This window comes from Ailuropoda melanoleuca, chromosome 14, assembly GCF_002007445.2.
Source record: "Ailuropoda melanoleuca isolate Jingjing chromosome 14, ASM200744v2, whole genome shotgun sequence".
NCBI classification, from domain to species: Eukaryota; Metazoa; Chordata; class Mammalia; order Carnivora; family Ursidae; genus Ailuropoda; species Ailuropoda melanoleuca.
The window spans coordinates 37557320-37575903 of record NC_048231.1 but is presented as its reverse complement, the minus strand read 5'-3'; the positions used below and the strand labels follow the sequence as shown (position 1 = coordinate 37575903).

General features: G+C 59.0%; 2 protein-coding genes across 4 annotated transcripts in view; one reads left to right on the top strand and one right to left on the bottom strand.

The window, feature by feature from the left end:
• The window catches only part of WARS1 (tryptophanyl-tRNA synthetase 1), a 32560-nt gene extending 23040 nt beyond the window's left edge, over positions 1-9520 (top strand). For all 3 annotated transcript variants that reach the window (XM_034642950.1, XM_019797770.2, XM_002917463.4), the window contains exons 7-11: positions 1065-1165; positions 2860-2972; positions 3180-3353; positions 7283-7423; positions 8297-9520. In XM_034642950.1, the coding sequence (XP_034498841.1) occupies positions 1065-1165; positions 2860-2972; positions 3180-3353; positions 7283-7423; positions 8297-8458 (691 nt within the window). In that variant the 3' untranslated portion in view covers positions 8459-9520. The remainder of the gene's footprint in view (positions 1-1064; positions 1166-2859; positions 2973-3179; positions 3354-7282; positions 7424-8296) is intronic.
• Positions 9521-12173: 2653 nt separating this feature from the next.
• Positions 12174-17576, bottom strand: SLC25A47 (solute carrier family 25 member 47). The gene is made up of 6 exons (XM_002917470.4): positions 17485-17576; positions 15582-15625; positions 15184-15255; positions 14275-14457; positions 13319-13637; positions 12174-13036 (listed from the first exon to the last, which is right to left on the bottom strand). The coding sequence occupies exons 1-6, from the start codon at positions 17510-17512 to the stop codon at positions 12756-12758; spliced, it is 927 nt and encodes a 308-aa protein (XP_002917516.1). The 5' UTR covers positions 17513-17576; the 3' UTR covers positions 12174-12755.
• Positions 17577-18584: the final 1008 nt, after the last annotated feature.

The window sequence follows — 18584 nt, the reverse complement described above, 5'->3', positions numbered from 1 at the left end:
CCTCATGGCTGCCCCCAACCCAGGCAGCCAGTGCCCCTGTATTTCTGACACCCCACCCCCACCCCCCGCGTCTGCCCAGGGACATTCAGGAGTTCTCCATCCAGGGACAAAAGTCTTAAACTCTTTCAAAAGCTGCAAGATGTGGTGAGAAAAGCATAGGCGTTGTGGCCAGCCGAGCCTGGGTTTGGATCCCAGCTCTTGTGCTCACCGGGTCATGACCCTTAATCTCTCAGAGCCTCGGTCTTTTGGAGGCAAGGCTGCTACTTCGAAGGGGAGTTGAGCAGGGTGAACCCGCGTCCAGCACTTAAGAGCTCCTGCCACATGACGTAAACACATAGTAAACAGTAGCTCTTCCAGTTTTTCTCTGTCTCTGTGGGGCTTGACACCTGCTGGGGTGAGAGTAGAGCTGCTGAGCATATTAGAGATGCCGTATAAGAAGTCCCTCCGGGTTCTGCCCCCTCCCTGTATTTGCTTCATCCTCAGCCTAGGTCCCTCTGGAAGCAGAATGGCTGCTACAGGTCCAGGCCTCCTGTCTGCATCCCTCACCATCCAGGAGAGAGTATCTGGTTGCTTGAGCCAGCCACTGTGGGCCAGCTCTGTTGAGCATGGGGTCATCCTGCCCAGACAGCACAGCTGCCGAAGTGGACGGGGCCGTGGCTGCTGGACGCGTTGGTTTCTCTGCAGATAGTCTCCCACCACACAGAACAGGGTCTGTCTCACAGGAACACTCCCTCGGGGCTCCCAGACCGAAAGCTCTGCAGCACACTTGACCGCTGACCCTGGCAGAGCTGAAATGCTCCGTGCAAGCCATGGAGTCTGAGCCTGTTACGTTCTTACCTCGTCCGCCCATCATCTGGCGTCGCTCTCACACTGGTTCCCACACTTCCCTGGCAGCTCCGCTTGGCCTGCTGCAGCTCGTCACTTAGAGATGCCCTCTGGGCACCTTCCTGCCCAGCCTGTGTCCTCAGCCCACAGCTGCATGCTCGGGCTGCACCGTCTGCTGCTTCAGCTCTGGCGGGCGGCTGCCCTCTGAACCCGGGGCTTGATTCCGATTGTCTTTGCAGGATGAGCCCAGGCTTCTACAAGAACGTGGTGAAGATTCAGAAGCACGTTACCTTCAACCAAGTAAAAGGCATTTTCGGTTTCACTGACAGTGACTCCATTGGTAAGGAGCTCGCCATGGCCTGCAGCCTGGGGTGAAACGCGGGCAGCTGCCCGGGGCCCAGCTGCCTCTCAAGTGGCAGCCTTTGCCCCTCACCTCCCCACAGCGAGCCCAAGGGCAGGTCTCCCCGGGAGCCGGAGGAGCTGGTGCCATGCCTGCGGCCCTATTTCTGGGCCTTGGGGCTGTACTTCAGGAGACCGTCTGTCACTCCTCAGTCCCCCACTAAGAGGTTTAGAAGGAAGGAGAAGGGTGGGGTTGATTAGAGTTCCTCTGCCTGCTCGTGGGGTCCCAACTAGTGTGGGTGTCTCTGGTAGAGGCCAGGAGCCTTTTCCCCTGTAAGAGCTTGAGCAGAGCCCTGAGGAGCCCACCCTGCCTACCCTCCTTGTCCTTCCGTGGCTCAGTCCCCTGCACAACGCACGTCCCTTTCCATATACTTCCATGCCTGTCAGATGCATCAGTCTTCTCCTCCTAGACCCACAGCTCCTGAAGCTAAGAATTGATCCCTGAGACTTGTGGGTCTCCTGCTCCCCTCCCCTATTTTGTTTCTGGGGCTCAGCTCCAGGCCGAGCAGCCGCTATCCCGGGACAGCATCCCAGGGTGTGCCTGCGGGTGCCACATGGGAGAGCTTGTCCTGCTGGGAGGGGCACAGCCCAGGCCCTGGCGCTGAGGGACCATCAGGAGCAAGAGCAGAAACGCCGCCGTGGAGAGGCCTCACTGGGGGGCTTTTCACGTGAGCAAGAGCCTTTTCTTGGGTGTTTCGGTCAGATGCATTCCTGACAATCAGGGCATAACCCTGTGCTTTCGAGAGGGTTTCTCTTGTCGGAATGCCAGCATTTCATGGGAAAATGTCTCAGGGAAGGCGGCACTGGACGAGTAAGAGACAGTAGACCTACGACTAGCCGCACACGCTGTGCTGCCTGACACCCGGGTTTGAGTCCTGGCCCAGCCAGCTGCTTGCTGTGTCTTAGCTGTGGCAAGCTATGTCGACAGTCTGAGCCTCAAAGTCCATGTCTGTAACTGGAGGCCATGTGGCACTTTTTTGTAGAGGTGTGAGCAGTAGACGAGCCTGGGGAAGGCCCCGAGCACAGCCTGCATCCCCATGCAGGGAATGGCCACCACTGCTGTGTGCGTGAATGGGGCGCTGGTGGTGGTGGCAGCGTGAGTGTGCCCACGTAGCACAGCTGGTGGGGGCTGGCCCAACACTGCTTGTCAGAGGTCACACGAAGGTCAGTGCCCTTGGACCCCTTGTGCAGGTCTAAGCAAATAGCAGTAGCGGTGTTAACAACAGCACTTGAAATCTGAAAACAGTTTAAGGTACCAGGTCATTGTAATTTGTATGATTAAAGGCGAGGAACAACTTATGTGCCCGTGGGTAAAGCCTGGCTGAACACTCCCAGGCACATTTACAGGACAACGTATTTAACAACTACCCAAATGAGGGGAAAGGTGAGGAAAAAACTGGATAGTATGCAATCACAACAGAAGCGCAGAGGGAAATTGAGAAAACATGAAGAGAGACACACACTGGAACTGTAGATTGTCTCTCTTCCCTACTGTTCTGCGCTTTCTGGGTCTCTTGAGCGATGATCGCTTCTCTAAAGGGGAGAACGCCTGTTCGTGCTCATCCCTTTTGCTGGGTGAATTAGCCAGAACAGGAGTCAATGTAGTGTGTAAAAATACTGTGTTTGCACTTTCAGGGAAGATCAGCTTTCCTGCCATCCAGGCTGCCCCCTCCTTCAGCAACTCATTCCCTCAGATCTTCCGAGACCGGGCAGACATCCAGTGCCTCATCCCCTGTGCCATTGACCAGGTCAGGAGGCAGAGCGAGGCGTTGTTTGGTCTGGGGCGCTGCACTCTTTGATGGGGATGGAGGTTTTAAAAGGTGTTGGGCCGGGGCCGGTCCTGTAAGCTACTTGGGAGCTGGGAGCTTCCCATGGAGGCCACGGAGGTATTGTCCACAGGCTGACAGCCAGCCCGTTTCTGCCAGCTGTCCTCAGAGGCCCCTCTGCCCCCACAGGATCCTTACTTCAGGATGACAAGAGACGTTGCCCCCAGGATCGGCTACCCTAAACCAGCCCTGCTGCACTCCACCTTCTTCCCCGCCCTGCAGGGCGCCCAGACCAAGATGAGCGCCAGCGACCCCAACTCCTCCATCTTCCTCACGGACACCGCCAAGCAGATCAAGAGCAAGGTGAGCCCCGTCTGGGGCGGAGTGGCAGCCTGTGCACACAGAGCAGACGTGCCACACACACACACACACACTCACTCGCAGGCACGCACACGTGTGGCGTGACTGTCCTTCCAGCATCCTCCGCCACGGCGCTGGGTTCCAGGATCAGTGACAACAGCTGCCCATGACCTCGAGGCGGCTGTCCCTGTTCCCCAGCACCCGCTGAACTTGTGAATGTTTGGATTTTTCTTCTCTTTTTTCTTCTCTGCTTTTCTCACCAGTGCTCTGCTCTGGAAGCAAAATCATGGCAGTTTTCTTTTTTGTTGTTGTTTTTTGTTTTTAAGATTTTATTTGAAAGAGAGAGCGTGAGTGGGAGGAGGGGTAGAAAGAGAAGGACAGACAGACTCCCCGCTGAGCAGGGAGCCTGACTCTGGGCTCGATCCCAGGACCTTGAGATCATGACCTGAGCCCAAAACAGACGCTTCACCAACTGAGCCACTCAGGCGCCCCGTGGTAGTTTTCTTGAAAGTAAACGATAGAACACACCCTAGTGAATTTCCAAGCAGCAGTCATAGTCCGGTAGATGGACCAGGAGCTTTGTGTTTTTTGGCTTTATTTCTCATGGCAGAGACAGTGGTGAGTGCCCTTAGAGGGATGAGGGCCAGAGGATGACCAGCTCAGCTTAGGCGGGGCTTAGGGGCCGCACATTCTCACGGACACTGGGAACGGGTGGGGTCCCTTCAATAAGACATCATGTCTGTTCCGGCATGCAACGAGCACTCAGCAAATATTTGTCAAGTCACCAAAGAAATGAGAATTAGGAATCTGTTTGAGCTTTTTTCTTTCCCAGGGCCCTGCTTCTGTTGCTCAGGGCTGAACTGCCAGTACAGGTACAGCCCCCTCACTGTCCCATGAAGCTGTTGACATTTTATTTGGAATCAGGTGTGTGTCTGCAGGTGGGAAGTTTATAGCAAGAGTGACCAAATCAGTATCTGAGGCGTATAATGCAACCGTCTGAGTTGCCGTTGGCCCCCACCCTTCCAGGGTCCCTAGCGGCTTCTGGTTGACAGCTAAGAAACCTTTAATGTCCAAACTCTCTTCCACCCCCTGTTGGCAGCTGTATATTCAGGGCTTTTTCTTAGCCTTTCACTACTGGCTGAAAGTTCCAAAGCATGGAGTACGGAAGCGGGAGGGAGGTTCCTCTTCTCTGCAGAAAAGAAGGCATTTTGTTTGGTTTTTTAGTTTTAAAGAAGTCACTTTTGGATCCAAGGCATTTTTCCTTCACTTAGGGACCAGCAAAGGCCCTGAGGGCTGCGTGGGCAGTGAGCGTGAGGTCAGGAAGCACACGGCTGCAGAGGCCGCGAGGGTTGTGAGCGGCGTGTGGGGCAGGACCGGCCAGGGGTGGGGCATTTGCTCCAGCTCTCCTGAGAATAGCAGCAGTAGCCAGGCTGGGCACACGGCAGCTTGGCTGTGTCCTCTCCTGCCACATGGTCGCCTGTGTGATCTCACCAAGTCCTGTCAACCACCCAGGAGGCCATGTTCATCTTGTAGGCAAGGAAGTCAAAACTCAGAGGGACCAGGCAGCTTCCTATGTCCACGCAGCTGGGGAGTGGTGGGGTAGGGACCGGAACCCAGCTCCCCCGTCGCATGGGCCCTCCCATAGCCTAGAGTCAGGAACCCCAGGTTGTCAGTGTCCTGCCGCTTCACTGCCATTGGTGAGTGACCTTGTTCAGGTGAGACATCTGTGAAGTGGGAGCCGCTGTACTAACTTCATAGACTTGAGACAAGGCTTACGTTTGATCACATGTAAAAAGTATTTGTGAACTGTGGAGTGCAGCCCAGAGTTAAGAATTTAGTTCAAAATGAGGAGTTGGTCAGCTGCTTTGCAGGATAGGCCAAAACAGGCCTTCCCCAGGCTGTCACACAGGCCCTGCTCTGGAACCCGCCAGACCAGTCCCTCCTGCCAGCAGCCTCGGAGTATGGAACTCCTTTTCGGGGACGAGTGTCTGTAACACAGTTTGCCAGCCCGGCTACCCACTTGTGATTTTGGATCACAAGAGCCCTGTAGTACCCTGGGCCTGGGGGCTCCTACACGCCAGCTCAACTGTTCGTTGGATTGTAGCAGCCAGAGTGCACTCTCTCTTGGAGTTTGATGGTTGAATCAAGCTCCCCTGTCCCTCAGCCCAGACATCCTTGCCAGGCATAGTTTCCTTTTACACCAGATCACGCTGGTTTTGGTATATCTCACTTGCTTTTGTCATTTTGGATCCTGGGTCCTGCATTCTGGTCCCCACAACCAAGGCTGCTCTGCACCCTAACTCAAACCGATTTTCCTGTTGGTTTCCCATGAGGGAGGCCCCAGCCGCACTGAGGACCAGCCAGTTCAACACCAGGCAAACTTATGCCATTGTCAGAAGATTGGTGTTGCAGGAAGGGTCAGCCTGGCTCTGCCATTCACTGCCACATTCAGCAGGTCCTTGACACTGCGCCCCGTTTTCACCTGTAAGATGCGGAAAGCAGTACGGAGGTCACTATGTTTTTGGCGATTTAGTGATGTGATCATGGTGGCGCCCACCATTCGTGGCACGTCTTGGTCCTGTGGGAGGAGTAATACGTGGGTGGCAGCGGCACCCATGCATCTTGGAAGACATGCAACAGACGCACCTTTCCTCATCTTGCTGTCAGACGAGGACCGGGAACTATCCCAGGGCCCTTGGATAGCCTTTAAACCAGCCCTTGGAGCCTGGGAGGCTCTGTTCTCAAGACTTTCTTCCTGGTACTGGAGGGTCTTCCCTGAGGCCCAGCAGTGACCTGGCTTCGTCTGTGAGCCTGAGCATAGGAAGAGGCCCGTGTGGGCGGGGGCTGCCCCGCGGCACCGTCAGACCCCCAGCGACTGCCCAAGGGCACCACAGCTCAGGAGAACCCAGTCCTAGTGCTTTCTCTTCCCATTTGTTTTGTAGTTCCCATGGTTAGTGCAGTTTGCTTAACCTTGATGAAGGCAAGGGAAGATGAAGGTGCACTGGTCATCCCCCCTCCCACCCACCGCCCCGTCCCCGCCAGCATCCGGCCGTCTGTGCTTCCCCTTTGCATGGGGCACAGAGCAGGTGCCGCTCCCTGCCGCTGGACAGCCTCTGCCCTGGGGTCTGCCTGCTGCTGGTCCATGGCCCCGGAGCATCTGGTTAGCAATCTGCCCTGGGGTCCTGGGGAGGAGGAAGCAGCCTCTCAATCTAGGAACCGTCACTCTACCCACCCTTTTCCCCAGTAAAGGAAAACAGGGTGACATTTGTATACAGTAGGTCTCGTGCTCGTGGGAAGAAGGTTGAGGAGACTCTTCTTTTTGGCTTTTCTTCTCTCGCTTCTTGGCCCTGATTTCTCCAAGATTATCTTGAGTGATTCCAAAAACCATTCCAAAAACGGCTAGTTTGAGTCTTTTTTCAGCTCCGGAAACTGCATATTTTTAGGTGGGGCTGCCTGCAGACGCTGTCTCCCTCTGCGCATCTCCTGGGCTCTGCTCTCCCTTTCGAGCCCCACTTTTGTGGTTCCCGTTCTCCCTTCCACGGCAGAGGAGACAGCAGCCACCCTTCCTGCGTAGTCTGAAACTCGAAGGTGCTTGTGTACGTCTGTCACCTGAGGACACTTCCCCCGTGTTTCAGCGTGGGCAGTGCTTTGGCTTTCCCAGCTCTGTTGTGTGTTTTGTGGGTGTGGGGGTTCAGAGCTAACCCATTCTCCCCCCTTTTCTTCAGTTGGCCCCATTGGCACAGACCCAGGCTTGACAGACAGGGAGGAGCAATTCGTGGGACTCTTCCGACCGTGAGCCCCAGCCTCCCAGCCCTGGGACCTGACGAGGCGGAAGGCAGTCACTGGCCCAACTGCCACCCTCGGCTCCCAGCCAGTTTCCACACGCAGGGCGGCCTGAACCAACTAGCATCTCTGTGCTCTCGCTGCCACAGGTCAACAAGCATGCGTTTTCTGGAGGCAGGGACACCATCGAGGAGCACAGGCAGTTCGGAGGCAACTGTGACGTGGACGTGTCCTTCATGTACCTGACCTTCTTCCTCGAGGACGATGACAAGCTCGAGCAGATCAGGAAGGTGAGCCCGCAGGCTGCAGGGTCCAGCCGGCGCCCAGCTCTCTCACGGGACATGGGGGGGTCTGGCAGCCGAGCTTAGGGTGGTCGGAGCCCCTAAGGGCCTGGGCCTTGAGGGCAGGCCGTCAGCTGAGACAAGGTGAAAACCGAGGAGGTCCATCTGTCTTTAGTCACGTGCCAAGAAGCCTGGTGACAGTTCGCAAAAGAAAAACCACACGGGGCAGTGTGGTTGTCACCCACAATGGTCTCCCGTTACTGGACGTCACAGACCAGTAAATTCAAACAGGACAGAATCAGAGTTAAATAATTCCCCCACCGAATTAGCAGGGTTTTGTGTTGCCGTGGTGTCGGCAGGGGCTTCGAGGCTCACCCAGGTGAGGCGAGGGTCGCGGCACGGCCCCTTGGCAGCAGTTTGGTGAGAAGTAGGAAGAGTTCAAAGAATATCTGTAGACTTGAGCTCAGGTTTTCTGGTCCTTGGAATCTTTTCCACGGAAGTAATCCTGATTAAGAAAGAACTCGCCATACAAACGTGTAAAACTGATCATAGCGAAAAGTCCAGAACAGACTGTACAGCACAGGGGACGCTGACTAGGCGTTGCAGGAGCTGGCAGGGCGGGAGAGAGCTGTCGGTTGTCCAGCGTGCGGAGCTCTGGCGCCCAGAGGGGCGGGCGGGGAGTGGCGAGTCGCGGCCACGCATTAGGCAGGATCCCCGCCATTTTAAGAAAAGCATCGTTTAAGGCGCAGGTCCTTGGACTTCTGGGCGCTGCCCCAGTGCCAGGCTCTGCGTGGGTGCCGCGGGCTGGGCGGGCGCCCCGAGGAGTGAGGTGCCCGGGCACGTGGAGCCTCTCGTCACTGCGGTCTGTCTCCTTCCGGGCAGGATTACACCAGCGGCGATATGCTCACCGGCGAGCTCAAGAAGACGCTCATAGAGCTTCTGCAGCCCTTGATCGCCGAGCACCAGGCCAGGCGCAAGGAGGTCACAGACGAGATAGTGAAAGAGTTCATGACTCCCCGGAAGCTCTCCTACGACTTTCAGTAACACTCCTTTTATATGTGCTTATAAAGAGATGTAATTTACCAATAATTCCAGCCCCATCAAATCGGCACTACCTGTAGGCTCTGTCACATGGTAATTACTGGCCTGGTATCTGGAAGCCCTCTGTGTGTGTGTCAGTACTGTGTTTTCCCGTGACGCCCTCCTTTCTGTCTCCTGTGGGCAAAACCCTTGGGGTGATTGGGTGCCGGCTAACATGTCATGGTCAGACAAACAGTCCAGCTGGAGCCTCTCCCACAGAGCAGCCCTCACCTGTCGGACGTTAGGCTCCACGTCCACAAGCCAGCCTGTCGGGTCCACAGGACACCTGCCGTTCCCTACACACCTTCAGACCTGCTTTGTGAAAGAGTGTGCAGTCTGTCTATACATCTGGAATCAAAACAGCATGAGCATAAATTAAAATGTGCTTTGAAAAGTCTACATGGGGAAGTTTAATGGGTACAGAGGTATTTCAGCCCGTGCCCAAAACAATTTAAAAGAAGAATTGCCAGCTGAAAGCTTTGCTGTACATTTGGTTAAGCAAGCTTCCAGCTTGAAAGCTGCTTTTCACATTGAATATTGGTCCAAGTTGGCTGGGTTTGACTAAATTGAGTCTTCTGTGGGCGAGACTCCGGTTCACTTCCCACACTCCAGACCACGCATGCACCGCACTCAAGAAATCATGCTTTTTCCCTGAACGTACTAATACTTCGTTCCACCAAGTAATCCTTGACACTCCACCCTGAAAGCCCGTGGCTGCTTCACGCTGCTTGTGCCAGGTGCTGAGGGGTCTGTTGTCTTTGCAGATGCTTTTGTTTTGACACTTGACTGGCGTGGAAGTCTCTGCACAGAGCAGTGCCCTGGGGCAGGTGGACGTAGCTAGAAAGCGTGCGGCAGCCCGCAAGGCCCTGAGCGGCGCGTCTACGGGAGGCCTGGTTAACCGTGCACCCTGTGTAGTTTGGAAACACTGAAGACCTATCTCAGGGAAGGCCCTGGGTTGAGGGGTCTGGAAGTACGGGGTCCACTCCCTCATGTCACTCATTGGCGTGAATAAACTTCCTCCGGTCCTTCCTGTGTCGCTGTGCTCTGTCTGGGGTTCGAGGAGGGAGCAAGCCTGCTTCAGGCCCCGGCAGTGCTGCACCTGCGGCTTCCCCGGGGTCACAAGGGGGTCACGAGATGCCTTCTAGCCGTTGGCAGGCGCCCTGCTGCTGGCTCTCATACCTCATGGGACACCTCCAGCCACCCAGTGGGGATGTCTCGGCGAGCAGCTGTCCTCCGCACACAGGCCGGGCAGTGCCTGCTGGGTGGTACGGGAGCCGGGCTGCGTGAGGCCCAGGGCAGAGGCCCTGCCAGGATGGAGCCCCAGGCTCCCTCTACCTGCCCAACCTCAGCTGCAGGTGGGGAATCTGAGGCTTGAGAGAGGGCAGCATGACTGTCCAAGGCCACACACTGAGTTTGTCACAGAGCAGGCCTGTCCTGCCTTAATTTGCTGTCTCCACACACACACAGGAACCATTTCACAAAGGAGAGCACCGAGGGTCCCACCCTGGTGTGCGGGACAACCTCATCTGTCTCCTCCTCTGGCCTCAGCGCCCCCCCCCCCAGCCAGAACCCCCAGCCCCGCTCACCTGGCTGTCTGTGGCCCTCCATGGCTAGATGACATCTTGTCTCTCCCTTGCACCCATATCACAGATGCACTGAGCAGATAAAACGAGGGGTCACATGTGGTGTCCCCAGGGTGGCAAAACACCAGGGCAGGAGTGCGTGTCATCGGGGCCGCTCCTTCCCGCACGGGCTATATAATTTTGGGCAGGACACCTAACCTCTGGGGACCCCCCACCCCTGCCTGTTAGCGACCATACCTGACGTTGGGGTCTTGGGAGCAGTATCCTGGGTCAGAGGTCAGGTGACCCCCAATGGTCACTATTGGTAAGGGCCACAGCCGCTCCCACCCCCACTTTTGCTAAAAAAGCAGGTTCTGAAGGAATCCCTTGGGGTTAGGATGGACAGGTGCAACAGCTCGGCAGGTATCATCAGGAGGTCAAGTCGCAGCCCCTGTGGTGTGGGGACTCCTACCAGAGGAGCTCCGACTGCCATCACAGCTGAGCTGGGGCTGGGGACAGGGCGTGGCGGTGGGGGGGGCGGCTAGGAGCAGGGAACACACAGTTCAGAACAAGAACAAAGAAGGGGGCTCCCTGCCATCAGTCATGCAGCTCCCCCAGGGAGTTCTGTGCCCCTTGGCCCTTCCCAGAGGCGCATGATTCTCCCGTCAGCTGTGGGAGGCCTGGGGACACCACCCTGTATATCCCACTTGAAATTTCAGGTGCAGCCTGGACTTCATTAAGGCGGCCACGGTTAATGGGAAGACCCAGCTGGGCCCGCCTTCTCTTCCCCATTTCTAAAAGAGGGGGCTGGGTCAGCCCTCCATAGGGCCTTGCCACCTAGAGAGCATTGAGGACCTGGGACCTGGCCTTCCTGCAAAGCCATTTCGCCAACGTGGGCCGGGCCAACAGCTCCAACCGGAGTCCCCACGCTCCCCAGCTGTGACTGGCAGAGCCGGGAGTGCTGCCAGTAACTCTCCTTGCAAGGCTAAAGCAAATGGGTACCAGTCGTCTTCTTGCCAAAAGTGGACGTGGGGTCAGGGTTTTGATGAATTCTCAACATTTCGTTAGCTGGTACCCTTTTCCCAGCACCTGGCTAGAACACCAGCATCTTTAACTTGAAGCTGGATGAACTTCCTGAAATCCAGGGCAGGACTTCCTTCATTCCACACCCCCTGAGCACCTACTATGTGCTAGGCCCTGTGCTGGATAGAGTCCAAATCAGACGTGGGTGCAGTGGGGTGTCAGGGGTGTGGGGCAGATGAGTGACCAAAACAAGGAGCCAGGGCCCCATGGGAGCCTAGAGAGCAGCCTAGTGGTCAGGCTGGGAGAGCTTCCTGAAGGAGGTGATGCCTGGGATTCGGAGTTAGCCAGGCAGAGGAGAGGGAAGGGTATTCTGGCGGAGAATGCTGGGTGTAAGTAAATACAGTATGACAGGAGCGGACTGGGACCGGAAGGTCCACCCACGTGTTCTGGGAAAGAGTTTCCAGAACACAAGAGGTCCTTTGGTCCAAATACATGGTCAAGGCCGTGTCTGTGAGTGAGGATAATCGAGGCAGGTGTTGGCCGGCTTTACCAGAGCCCTGGGCCCTGAAAGCCCCCTGTGACTGGAAGCCATGTGGTGCCAACTAGAGGACTTGAGAAGTGGTGTAGACGCCAGTCCACCCACCACCCCCGCCACAGCAGGCAGGCCCAGCTCCCTTTGAGCTGTTTGCTCACTGGTGTCAGGCTGTTGTGATGACCTGCGCAAGGGACCTGGCACCCAGCAGTGTTCACTACACACCGCCCCCTCCCCTCCCTCCCTCCCTCCCTCCTCCAGGCCCCTGTGGAAAAGTGGCTCTCAGCCAAATGTCCAGGCAATGGAGGGACCGGAACCATTTCGCTCAGAAAGGGGTGGGTTTGGGATGAGGGTGGTGAGGAGAGCAAGCCTCACGCTGAGGCTGAATGGCCGCCCGTGGCGGGGCTCAGTGCCCCAAAGGCCGAGGGAGTAGAGCCAGCTGGAGTGCTGGGCCTCAGTGTGCCCATCTGCATGGTGGGAACATCGGCCACACAGGCGTGGAGGGCTGGGCCTCTGAGGATGTGCTGATCACCCGCCCCACAGACCACGGTGCAGCACCACGGACCAGGCTCCGAGATGGTTTATTGTCAACAGCTCCCCGCTGAGCCTCCGGGACCTGCCTGCAGGGCAAGGGTGAGTGAGCAGGTGTGGCCCCACGCCGTCCACGGCCATGCGGTCAGTGCCCTCTCCGAGCAGCCAGTGCCGGGCCAAACGGTCCGGCGTGCAAGAGCTCACTGCACAGCCGAGGGCAGCCGAAGGGGGGCCTCACGGGGAGAGCAGCCGGTGCCGGGCCGAGGGATCCCTCGGGGTGGAGGCGCGGGGGTGCTCTGAAAGCGGGCGGCAGGGAGGGGTGACAGAAGCGCAAACAACTCCGTGTGCCGGACGTCCTCATTCAAGAGGCCCAGTCCTCCCCATGTGACCCTCAAGCCAACCCCAGGCTGATGGCCGACGGCCCCTTGACCTCCTTGCGGTGCGGAGCCGCGCGGGCAAAGCCCCAGGCACGGCCGGCTCTGGCTCAGGGGGGCTCCGGCTGTCCTGGGCGGCGGCCCGGGGGGCCCAGACCCCAGCGCTCTCCCGCGCCTCCTCCAGCCACCGGGACCTCTGGAAGCCGCCGGCCGGCCGGCCCCTGGAGCATCAGGGCTGGCTACATGGACAGGCCCTGGACGAGCCTCAGCACGGCCTCGTAGGCCACAAAGACCACCATGTTGACGGGGAAGGCGCGACAGCAGTTGAGCGTCAGCCCCTTGAAGAGGACCTGCGGCCCCTGCTCCCGAACGCTGGTCACCACGCAGTGCAGAAGGCCCCGGTAGCGCCGCTGGCCCTGCCCATCCGCCTGCAGGCGTGACTTGATCACGTCCATGGGGGTGGCCACGGCCCAGGCCAGGACCCCGGCACAGCCCCCGGCCACCAGCACGCCCCAGACATCTGCAGGGAGAGAGCCGAGAGCGCCTCAACCACACGCCAGCCGGGGACACCCACGAGGCCAAGCGGGGCCCTCCCAGAATGGAGCCCGGGGCTCGCACCACCAACGGGACCTGTGCAAAGCCACGTGGCAGGTCTGCCCTGACTCCTGGTGTGGAGGGCACTGAGGTGGCCCCCCGGGGAGGCTCTGTGGCACCCGCGCTTGGCACGACCGCCTCCTCTCCCGGCCCTGATGCCCACTGTGCTGGGCCCGACCCCGTCTGCCAGGCCCCGGGCCCCGCTCACCTGGCTGGCTGTGGCCAGTGGGGGTGAGCTGCTCGCAGAGGAGGGTGTAGGACAGGAAGTAGGTGGCGAAGGAATGGCCATCCCGGAGGAGCAGGGCCGAGCTGCCCTTGTAGAGGCCCCGCAGCCCCTCCTCATGGGCCACCGTGGCCAGACAGTGCAGTGGCCCTCGGTACTTGGGCCCAGACACTGAACGGGCAGGGGGCACCGGGCACACGGGGGGCGCAGCCGAGGGCCACGAGGCCGAGGGGCGCCGCTGCTGCGTCTGCGTCTGCGTCTGCAGGCGGACCTTGGCCACCTCAGTGGGTGAGGTCAGGAACACCTGCCACAGAAGGAGCCAGGGTAAGGAGGCGCCTGCTGCCTGCACCCCGCTGGGCCCGCCCTGCCTTAGCCTCGTGTTGCCCACGGCAACAGCTGGGGCACTTGGCTGGCCCACCAGTCATGGTGCAGCAGGGTTCAAAGCCAGGGCTTGCTTCTGCCACACACGGCACTGGCACGGAGCAGGCCCGACACACGATAGGTGTTGGGTAAATGTCTGTGACTCGGGTTCATGGAAGTGTTGATCACATAATTAACATGTGAATGACATTCATGTCCTATGTAATTAATATAAGTAGTGTAAGAAAGGAACAAATGTATTTAATAAGTAACATAATATTCCTGATAATACTAGCTGCCATTCTGTGGGGGCTCATGCCTGTCAGAGTCCGTGCTGGGGGCTTACACCCATAACCTTACTTGATCTTCACCACGCCTCTTAACTAATGAAGAGACAAGCTCAGAGAGGCTCCCTAGCTTGCCCAAGGTCAACTGAGCCCTCACCCACAGCATCCTGCCCTCATCCAGTCTCCGCCCTGCCCCAAGCCTCAGTTTCCCCCTCTCGGGCTGGGTGGCCTCTCACGGGGCTCTCTCGGCCTCTCCCAACCCCGCAATCCCCCCCCGCCCCCCACCCCACTCACGCGGACCAGGCCAGAGGCAAATCCCGACAGTGTGATGTCGGTCTTGGCGGGCTTGGCGTCGGGGCTGCCGTAGCGAAATCGGCAGATATGCGCGAGGCAGTGGCGGTAGGTGCCGAAAGACACGGATGAGACCAGGGACACGGTGCACACGGGCAGTGAGAGGCCTCGGTAGAAGCCCCGCACCTGGCGGGCAAACAGACAGGACCCGAGGGCCCGAGTCAGGCCAGAGGTGCAGACCAGAAGAGGGGCCCTGGGCCAAGGGACCTGGGTCTCAGTCCTGCTCTGGCCTCCCTGGCCATGGGACCTCAGGCCAGTTTCTCGCTGCCAAGGCTCTGTGACCTAAACTGGGGATCGTAACACTCCACTTTCGAGGTTATGTGAGGGACTGAAGAGACAGAGGGCCAGGCTGGACCTAGGACAACTATTTGATGATTATGATGAAGACGTTGAATAGCATGTTTTATTGTTGCTGTTTTTTCATTTGTTCATCCCTGGCCAGCATGAAGCCCCAAGCTCACTTTGGTAAGTATCCCTGAGTCCCTCCTCTGGACCCGGCTCTGAGCTGGACTCTGGGGACACCTAACAGCTCTGCCCAGCACAGCTTTCAAGGGGTGTCCAGCCTGCAGGGGACAGAAATGCAAACACTCAGGGTCCCTCCCTGACCCTCAGAGGCCCTAGATGCCACCTGTGGACCCTCTCCTGAAGGCAGGACCTCATTCTGAGCACCTCCTATGTGCGGGATGCCTGGCTCTCATCCTCAGAGAAACCCAGCAGGTCAGTACAGTCATTCCCATTTGGAAGGTGACAGAGCTGAGCTCAGACAGAGCACCCCCTGGCTGGTTGGGAATGGCCAGCCTGGGTTCTGAGGCCCTGACATCCTCCTGCCCATTACCCTGGGCCCCGGCCTACCCGCTCTTGGCGGTACGTGTCCCAGACGCAGTGCCAGATGCCCCTGTACTTGGGCTCTGTCTGGATCTTGACCTGTGAGAGAAGTGGACTTCAGGAAAGAGTGGCTCCAGGCTGATGGCAAGGTCAGTAGGTCTGGGGGGGATGCGCCAACGCCTTGGTTGTCATAGCTGTGCTGACTATGGGCAGAGCAGGGGCCAGGAGCCCCGTGTAAGACAAGAAACCCGACGCACAGGTAAGAAGACAGGCCAACACGGCCCTGTGGAGCATGGGGAGGGCTAGTCTGGTTAGCAGACCGGAAAGGTCTTCTGGCCACGGATGGATGCAGGAGACTTGGAGGGCAGCCTAATCACAGCCAGGGGCCTTCGGACGGGCGGTGGAAGCCTGCCTATTTGCCATACCTTCACTGTGTCCAGAGGGTAGCCCACAGCAACACCGCAGACACCTGGAAGGAGATCAGAGGGACCAGGTAAGGAGCAGGAGCTGCCTGATGGAGTCTCACGGAAGAAGTCGGGGTGAACCCCGACCAGCTCCCGCTGAGAACAGACACACACTTCTTGTCCGCACCGCATCTCATCAACCCTGAGCGCGTTGATGCAGAGAAGGACACTGAGGCTCAGGCAAGCGGCTAACAGTTTCTCCTTCCGTGGCTTAGCCCAGCAGTGCCTCGTGCCGAAAGCCAGGGACGCATTTTGGGGGAGCCTCTGTTTCAACCCTTGCTGGGCCCTGTGTCCAAGCCAGGCAGCTCTCGTCCTCAAGCTTGTGAAGGGTCTGTCTGTCTTTTGGCTGCGGGGTGTGTGTCAGGAGGAGAGGCACAGACCCAACAAAGGCCAGGAGGTGGGAAAGCCCAGGTCACCCAGGGCTCTGTGAAGGACTGCCTGGAACCACAAGTCTGCATGGAACAGAGTGGGATGCGAGGCTTCCTAGACCAGGGCCCTCTCCCCGCAAAGAGCCAGTGCCACCATCCTGTTCCTTTCTCCTTTCCTGACACCAGAGCCTCAATGCCCCAGCACTGCCATGGGGAAGCCAGAGAGCCACAGGGCCCTGGGGGCGACCTACATACATACCGTGGGGGGAGGGGTGGTGAGGGCCACCTGAGGACAAAAAGGCACTTGGGGGCTCTGCCCTATTTACTAGGCATCCCAGGACTCAACGAGTGTGCACGAATGAATGAGTGAGTGAGTGAACAAACAAAGGACTGACTGAACGACTTGGTTAGAATTGCCCTCCTTGACCCTCACAGAGACCTCACCGAACTATCATCCATCAAAGCGCCACCACAGCACCACCTAGTCTCTGGAGCCCTCCCTGACCCCTTAAGCTGGGCTGACTCTGTGCGGAAAACATATCGATCCGAGCCCCAGTCACGTGGTTTTGCTGCTGTCCCATGCATGCCATGTCTGTCCTCCACAAGGACAAGGCCCACGTGTGATCTGACCTGGAGGAAAGATACAGGACTCGAGAGCCCTTCGGGCTTCGTGCTCTTGGCCAAGTCAAGCCCCTTCTCTGAGCCTCCTCCTCAGGGCCTTAACATGCTGGAAGCAGCTGGCCTCGGGCCGGGCGCATAGTCGGACCTCAGAAAGGTCACCGGGGAGGCCAGGGCTGCAGCCTGTCCTGGGTCAGCACTGCCCTCCCCTCCTGAGGGAGGAGGACACCCCACACTATTCCCAGAAGTATCGACCAGCACCCACTGCTGTTTCACAAGACCGGCAAGGCTGAGGGTGCCTCACCCAAAATAGGGTCCCAGCCTGCAGGGTCCGGGGACAGGGGCACCCATCGGGCCAGTTTCCCAACGGGCCAGTTACCTCTCTGGGTTTGTCTTTTGCAACCAGCCCTTTCCCCAGAAGGGAAAATAGTTTGGGAGGCCAGCAGCCTGGGACAGCAGGCAGCCAGCCAGCCAGCGGGTGTGGCCGGGGCTCGGCAGGGCCTCTCCCCCTCCCCGACCCACCCCCTGCAGTCCGTGTTTCCGGACCCAGGCCTGCTCATCCTCACTGCCCATCCTCCCTGGGCCTCTTCTTCCTTCCCACAGCTCAGCCATCCCTCTCCACGCTGACGGGTGCGAGCCTCCCCCTGGCCCAGGCAGAGACCACCCTCTGCCCCCGTTGGCCCCCAGATGGTCCCCACCCCTGCCCGTGGGCCCCCAGGCTGAGAGGGTCAGGCCCGCACAGACTCACCTCCCCTGCGCCTCCTCCCAGCCCCTGCAGCCCACAGTGGGGCCTGACCACTTCCGGGGCCCCTCCCACCCCATGACTGTGGGACAGCTACTGCCACATGCCTCCTGGTACCCCCGTGCCTGCCTCTTACCTCCGATGGCTCCAGCCACAAAATCCATGGGCGCCACGGCGCTAGGGAAGGCCCTGGGCTCTGCCTGCCGGACAGCAGTCTGCCACCGCCGGGGTGGCCTCGACAGCAGCTCGTCAGCTCCTGGCCGACCTTAAATAGCGGGGGCCGAGGGAGGGACAGGAGACGGGAGCCTGCTGACTGGTGGCCTCGAAGGCAGAGGCCATGCGGGTCAATGCCCAAACCCAGGCACTGGGCAGCTGGACTCCCTCCCACCCACCCCCCAAAGGACCCTTGTCCCAGTGCCCTTGGGACCCAGGGGTCAGGGAAGTATGTGAGAGGCCACGGGAGGTAGGAGATTCACTGTCCACACTGCCTGCAGGCCTGGGCCCCAGACCAGGTGCGGACACCTCCGGGGAGGTCCGGGGCTGGGGCTGTGATGCCCCTGTCCCTCCAAGCCTCCATGGTGTCCTCCCAGCAGCCCCTGAAGCTCCATCCTATTCACTCAACCAACCCCATCCAAGCTGGGGCTGAGCTGAGTCCCCGACCTCAGGAGGCCCCAGCGGGCAGGAGGGAGCGGGGGCGAGCACGGGCAGGCTGCACGAGCCCCCCTTCCGCCACCACGAGCAAACATGGGTCACAGCCCAGCGTCTGCTCCATGCCCTTCATGCTGCCCTGGCCCCACACTGTCCGGCTGCACCCACATCTGTCTCCTGCTCCCTGGGCCCCACCGGGTCTGCCTCTGCTCAGCCCCCAGCGCCCAGCACTGACCAAGGCCTGAGGGGACCAAGCCCTGAGGGGCCCACTGCTAGGGACCAGGGGCCAGGGCTGCTGATTGGGCCTCTCACTAAGTCAAGGCGCTCCTGAAGGGGAAGCAGGGCTGATGGTCCCCATTTTACAGATGGAGCCACTGAGGCCCAGAGAGGGAATTTGTCCGAGGCCATGGAGGTGGCAGGGCTGGATGTGATTGCCAGACGCTCTGGAACAACCAGCCCCTCTCTGATGCCGAGGGCCAGGCCCCGATGCCCATGAGCTTGCCCCCATGGCCGTCACCCAGTGGGCCCTCCCAGAGGCTCAGCATGTGCTCCCAAATGACCCACAGGGCAGCGCTTCGAGGTGGCAAT

What these genes read in the sequence shown, in the direction of transcription:
- SLC25A47 (XM_002917470.4), bottom strand. Translation starts at nt 17,512, where the DNA reads ATGGATTTTGTGGCTGGAGCCATCGGAG. An exon ending in TGTGGCTGGAGCCATCGGAG is followed by an intron (nt 15,626 to 17,484) that starts GTAAGAGGCAGG and finishes ATCTCCTTCCAG; the next exon opens with GTGTCTGCGGTGTTGCTGTG. An exon ending in ACCCTCTGGACACAGTGAAG is followed by an intron (nt 15,256 to 15,581) that starts GTATGGCAAATA and finishes CTTCTCTCACAG; the next exon opens with GTCAAGATCCAGACAGAGCC.